Source organism: Lactuca virosa, chromosome 9, assembly GCF_052849685.1.
Source record: "Lactuca virosa cultivar CGN04683 chromosome 9, Lactuca_virosa_CGN04683_v6, whole genome shotgun sequence".
Taxonomy (NCBI): domain Eukaryota; kingdom Viridiplantae; phylum Streptophyta; class Magnoliopsida; order Asterales; family Asteraceae; genus Lactuca; species Lactuca virosa.
Window position 1 is genome coordinate 210,374,512 of NC_136434.1, and position 6,328 is coordinate 210,380,839.

Genomic DNA, 6,328 nt, shown 5'->3' on the forward strand with positions numbered 1-6,328 from the left:
TTGTTATTGATTTGAAGAGGAACTTTAGAAAATTACCAAATATAAATTTCAGAAATAAAGGTATTTAGGGCAAGGATGATCGCTATAAACATATTACATGGTGATTTTAAGAAGCAATACAACATGTTAGGGGATTATGTCTTAGAGTTACAGAGGACCAAGAAAGGAAAAATAGTTAGAATTAAAGTTAAATTTGAACCAAACATTATCATGGTTACAAGAAAATTTAAAAGAATCTACATCTCCTTTGGGGATTTGAAACAAGGTTTAGAGAAGGAAGAAGCAATTTATTGAGCCTACATGGAGAATTCCTGAAAGGCTTATTTCTATGCCAGATCTTGACAGATGTTTCACTACATGGAAAAAATGGCATCTAACATGTTTCTTATGTTGTTGTAGAGGCTGCGACGACCAACTCATGGACTTGGTTTTTGGAATGTTTGGGGGAAGATTTATATTTGTCATCAATATCTAATTTCAAAATCATAACAAATAGATATAAGGTATATTTGATTTACATTACAATTTTTCACTAGTTATTTCAAAATGAATATCGTTTATGTAGGGTGTTTTACGCTTCCTTAGAAATATCCATGATAATATGTGACATCCCCTATTTTTCAGAACAAAAAAAACTTTTCTTTACGCTTTAAAAATAACAATATCTTTGTTTGCACAAAATCCCAGTACAATAAAACATTTTGCAGAACTTGTCTTGTTTTATTAAAATATATTGAGTAAAGATGTTTCAAAATACAAAACCTAAGAATGTCATAATCAATACACAACATATGTTACATCGTAAAGACCTAATGGTCCTGAACACTATTACAAGTTGTCTCTTAATCACTAACATCCTAATCAAGTTCCAATAGATTTAACTCTGTTACCTGTGATACATATAATTTGAGTGAGTCGGGTAGAGAAACCTGGTGAGACACAAATGGTTTTCAATCCCATAATACTATTATGATAATAATTTATAATTATCAAACCTGCAAAACCAACTGTTGCCAAACATTATAGATGTATCCCAAAACTTAGATATCTATAAAACGTTACCCCATACATACTATCCCAACCAGTTCTTACAAATCCTAGTTCATGAATATTAGGAAGAATCAACTGACCTGGTGAATCGTTTAGAGCAATGGTTTGACTACACAGCTAGGGGCTTCCTTGGTCGGTGTAAGCCATAAAGGCAATTCAAGCCATCCGAGTATCTGATGAATATGGTATCCCATTTCATCTACGTCTGTTGGTTATAAGTCCATACTAGTAACGTAATTTAGAAGAACATCTACAATAATCAAGTGTTGTCATATTACCCTGGGAGATGACCAGACATACCATTTCGGTTGCCTGATCGGATCCACCATATCTGGCTATCCAAAGGAATACTATATCGTACTCTGGTACGTAATCCATACATCGACACCTGATAGTATCACATAATAGAATTCTACTATTCGTTCCTATCGTACATACTTTTAATATGATGCTATCCAATATCCAAACTTAATTGAACTAAACATGCTTTATAAGTCTTATTTCATTATTAGGCTAGACTATAATACTTATAATAAACTTACAAAACCGATTTCCTGTTTATACCATATTATCGCAATACAATATATGCCTACACTTTTATCCAACTTAATTGGAATTAATCATCCTCTTATATGTCTTAATTTAAAACTAGACCAGACTATAATATAAATAGCCAACTTTCAATACACTTTCCTTGTTAATGTGATATTATTATAACACATGGTATGATTAAGTATTCATTTAACTTAATTGGAACTAAATATCCTTGACAAACCTTAGTTTGTGACTAAACCAGTTCACTATTCATTATTAATAAAGTCTTCACGATACGATCACGTCGATTTTGAACGAAATTTGGTGAAAAATGTGAGATGTTTGAGTTTTGGGTGTTTCTTTTGGTATTTTTTTGAGATTTTGGGTTGGAAGGGGAAACCATTTTTTTTCAGGGTTTGAGTGAAAAAATGAAGATGGTGAAGTGGGATAAAATAAGTGAAATAGTTGTGTTTATATAGGGTAAAAATGGGGTTTTTTGAAATAAAAAAAAACGTTAAGAAAGGGGCACCCAACGGCTAGTGCATTCAAACCCAACCTCTCTCCTCGGTAAGTTCTAGCCGAGTTGCCGAGCCGAGCTCGGCATGCCGAGGGCTCGGCCTGGTGTTCGCCGCGGTCGGCATGCCTATGGCTCGGCCTAATGTTCGCCGAGCCCGCTGAAGTCATTCCCGAGTCCACACCGAGCAGCCTAAGTATTTCAATTCTCGTGCCCTCAGTGAATCGATATATAGATTGTTGTCCTGCGAGAATCACAAATCGAATACACAAACTTGTGGGCTAAAGTTACTTTGGACCATTATAATAATATATCTATAGTAAACTAGGCTAAATTATGCCCCCTATATTTTGATGCCCTGAGGCTTTTGCCCCGCTCGTCCATATATTGTTACAAATGCAAACCATAATGACCATCCATGTGAAAATCCAAATACTAGAACCAAATATGTGAAATCCAAATACCAAAACATGTGAATTTGAACAAACCGTAAGGACCAAATGTATAGCTTACTATATACAAAAATTTTAAATGACGCGAGGTCATTTTTTAATATCCCTAGAACATGTGTAAAAAGCGGCATTATGCATGTGGATATGTGATAGTTACATGAGCAGTGAGAAAGGGGTCATAGTCAATTCGTCAATATCAACATACAGGAAACCGGAAATTGCGTTGAAAAGCGTCCGTTGATTAGCAAGGACCCACAGTCCCACACCACTACGATTTTGTCCCAGCTATGGAGCACCAACAAAACCCTGATCACCACCGTGGCGGAGACGGCGGTGGCCGAACATACTGTGTTACCGGAGCAACAGGTTACATCGGATCATGGCTTGTGAAGTCTCTCCTCGAAAAAGGCTACTCCGTTCATGCCACTGTCAGGAATCCCGGTTCGTATTCCCCTTTCCTACAAAATCAAATACTGTTATAGGTTAATAATCTTGGATTTTTGGAAGGTTCAGCGAATTGTGATCATTTTTTGAAGTTATGGCGAGGTGGTGATCGATTAAGATTGTTCAAAGCTGATTTACATGAAGAACGGAGCTTCGATGATGCTGTGCAAGGCTGCCATGGCGTCTTTCATGTTGCTGCTTCCATGGACATCGTTCTTCCACCTACCAACAATCGTAAGTCCAGTTTTCGATCATGTAACATCTGTTACCTAGATCGTTATTATCAGCTAAATGAAATGTTTTTCTATCTTGAAGACGATTCTGTTCAATCTAATATTATCGACCCATTGATCAAAGGAGCATTAAACATTCTCAAATCTTGTTTGAGATCAAAATCTGTCAAACGTGTTGTTTTCACTTCTTCTATCAGTACCATGACTGCACTAAACAACGACGGAGAATGGCTGCCGGTGGTCGATGAATCTTGTCGGATTCCCATCGATGTTGTCTGGAATACAAAATCAAGTGGTTGGGTAAATGAACAAATCAATAATCATCAAACATTTTATATATGGAAGCCAAATTTCTTAAAGTTATGATTTTATGCAGGTTTATGTACTCTCAAAGCGTTTAACTGAAGATGCATCATTTCAGTTCGCAAAAGAAAACGGCATTCATCTAATCTCCGTTGTCACAACCACCGTAGCCGGCCCTTTCCTAACTCCGGCAGTCCCCTTGAGTATTCGTTTTCTTCTCTCTCCTATAACAGGTTGCTTTCAGCTGTACTTTGTGGATCAATGATTGTCCTTTTTTTATGTTATAATAACTTTTTGATTTCACTATTGATAGGTGACTCCGATCTTTTACCTTTATTATCAGCTGTGAATTCAAGAATGGGTTCGATTGGTTTGGTTCATACTGAAGATATATGCAATGCCCACTTGTACCTTATGGAACATGATCAAGCAGAAGGATCGTACATCTGCTGCACTAATAGTTGTACATTGTCTCAATTGGTTCATTATCTTGCAAAAATATATCCTTCTCCTAATTTACACAGGTCAAAACTCCATTAAAGATTTGACCTTTTTTTCTAAGGGTATCAAAAAGACTTGACCTTTTTTGCAAAGGGTTAAAAAAGATTGACCTTTCTTTAAAGGGTTTAAAACAGATTTGACCTTTTCTTTGGAGGGCATTAAAGATTTGACTTTGTTTTTCTGAAGTTATACAAGATAAGTTGAGGTTAAAATCCCCTTTCCAACTATTTGATGTCCAGATTTGATCACTTTGAATTTACATACATACATACATGTGTCACATTTTTTATAATTAATATAAAATATACCATTAATATATAGTTTTCCGGTCATAATGTTATGACAAATAAAACAAAAAGAGTTTAAGGACCTTTTATGAACAAAAAAAATCCATAGTGGCCAAATGTGGACAACAAATAGTTAGTCACTTTGGTCATTCTTCATTTACATAAATATATAGGATTCTTAAACTTTTATAATTTGTATCGAACATGCCATTATAACTAGCTATAACTTGTAACTTTGCAATCATAATGGTATATAATCAGTACAATACGAGTTTATGGGTTTTTGATGCAATAAAGAAATCCAGAGTGACCAAATATAGACAAGGAATAGTTGGTCGCTTTGGTCATTCTGAATTTACATACATGAGTCGTAACTTTGCAGGCATAATGATATAATAAGTACAAAAAATAAATTTAGAGACTTTGGATACAAAAAAAAAGTTAAGAGTGATCAAATGTGGACAAAGAATAATTGGTCTTGGTCACTTTAAATTTAGGTACATGTTAGTAAATTTCTATAATTAGTATTGAATATACCATTATGACTGACAAATCTGCAGTCATAATGGTATAATCAGTATAACAAAAAGAGTCTAGAACTTTTGATAAACAAAAAAAAATCAAGTGAACATGTGAACAACAAATAGTTAGTGACTCTAAATTTACATACATATAGGATTTATAAACCATTATGACCTTTAACTTTTTGGTTGTAATGGCATACTCACTACATAATAAAGACTTTACATCTTTTGAGTAACAAAAAAAAAATCAAGATTGAACAAATGTGGACAACGAATAGTTGATTGCTTCGGATATGTTTTACCATTATTACCACACAAACTTTTTTCTATCCGTTGTCTTTATTTGATCACTTTAGATTTTTTTGTCCAAAACTATTTCCATTCTGCTACTTATACAATTATGAGCAGAAAGTTATAGGCCCATTGTTATGGTGTATTTGATACAATTTAAAAAAAAAATCCATAGTGAATAAACATGGACACAAATAGTTGGATCACTGATTTCAACTTAAACCCTAACATGATTTATCTCTTTTGCAAATGGTATCAAAAGATTTGGCTTTTTTATTTCTAGAGGGCAACGAAATATTTTGTAACTTTGTATTCAAGGGTATGAAAAGATATAACCTTTTATTGTAGGGTATAAGAGATATGATTGTTTAATTTATTGCAGAGTTGTAAGGGCAGAAATGGGATCAGCACCTAGTGAGATAAGTTCGAAGAAGTTGAAAGATTTGGGTTTTAGGTACAAGTATGGATTGCATGAAGTGATACATCAAACAGTTGACTGTTCTATTGACGCTGGCCTCCTACCTCCAAATAAGAACAAGAGTACAAGTCATGATGCAATGAGTACAACCCAATTACAAGCCTCATAAACAAGAAAACTGAAAAGTCTACATCCAAGAGTTATTGCCAACTGCCATTCACAGCAAATCTTTAGTGTTGTCAATCTTGAAACTGTTTTAATCTATTTAAAATATATGTACCACAGAGCATTTAAAGCCATGCAGATGCTTTAATAAGTTGTACCTTCTCCTAAATGGTTGTTTTCGTGTTTTTTATTGTAATAAAAACGTTACACTTTTAGAGTTTTGAGGAGAAAAGAAAAAAAACAAAAATTTACTGTAAAAAAACAAAATTTTACTGTACCAGGTTTGCTAATTTGGTAACAGATACTGGAGATACTATTGTTTGTACTCTAGGACCACTTGTCCTCTATTGGATATAGAATATTTAGATGGATTATTTGGAATCCCAGATAAGATACAATATTTATTGCATGGTTATACAAATACAAATTAGATACTTTTCTTTTGTAGGTCAACTATAGCATTTGAATGACATTATAAGGTTAAGAAATCTTTTTTTTTTTAACTATTAAGAGATCAAAATAATTCAACATTAAGTAATTCACTTAATTCAGTCGACAGCCTCATCTTTTAGATTGTTTTTCACCCATTTAAGTGCATGTACGTAGGTCCAA

The 6,328-nt window shown here is 33.9% G+C and overlaps 1 protein-coding gene across 3 annotated transcripts; it reads left to right on the forward strand.

Moving 5' to 3' along the window:
* The first annotated feature begins 2,677 nt into the window (after positions 1 to 2,677).
* Positions 2,678 to 5,885, forward strand: LOC145140004 (NAD(P)-binding Rossmann-fold superfamily protein). Of its 3 annotated transcripts, none has more exons than XM_079073631.1 (6): positions 2,678 to 2,991; positions 3,058 to 3,228; positions 3,310 to 3,527; positions 3,604 to 3,763; positions 3,844 to 4,054; positions 5,516 to 5,885. In XM_079073631.1, exons 1-6 carry the CDS (start codon positions 2,838 to 2,840, stop codon positions 5,718 to 5,720), a joined length of 1,119 nt encoding a protein of 372 aa, XP_078929757.1. In that variant the 5' UTR covers positions 2,678 to 2,837; the 3' UTR covers positions 5,721 to 5,885. The 3 variants fall into 3 exon arrangements, with proteins under 3 accessions (XP_078929757.1, XP_078929758.1, XP_078929759.1); XM_079073632.1 differs by having other exon boundaries at positions 3,064 to 3,228; XM_079073633.1 differs by having other exon boundaries at positions 2,877 to 2,991; positions 3,087 to 3,228.
* The last annotated feature ends 443 nt before the right edge of the window (positions 5,886 to 6,328 follow it).

What these genes read in the sequence shown, in the direction of transcription:
- LOC145140004 (XM_079073631.1), top strand. Translation starts at nt 2,838, where the DNA reads ATGGAGCACCAACAAAACCCTGATCACCACCGTGGCGGAGACGGCGGT. An exon ending in TGCCACTGTCAGGAATCCCG is followed by an intron (nt 2,992 to 3,057) that starts GTTCGTATTCCC and finishes GATTTTTGGAAG; the next exon opens with GTTCAGCGAATTGTGATCAT. An exon ending in CCTTCTCCTAATTTACACAG is followed by an intron (nt 4,055 to 5,515) that starts GTCAAAACTCCA and finishes AATTTATTGCAG; the next exon opens with AGTTGTAAGGGCAGAAATGG.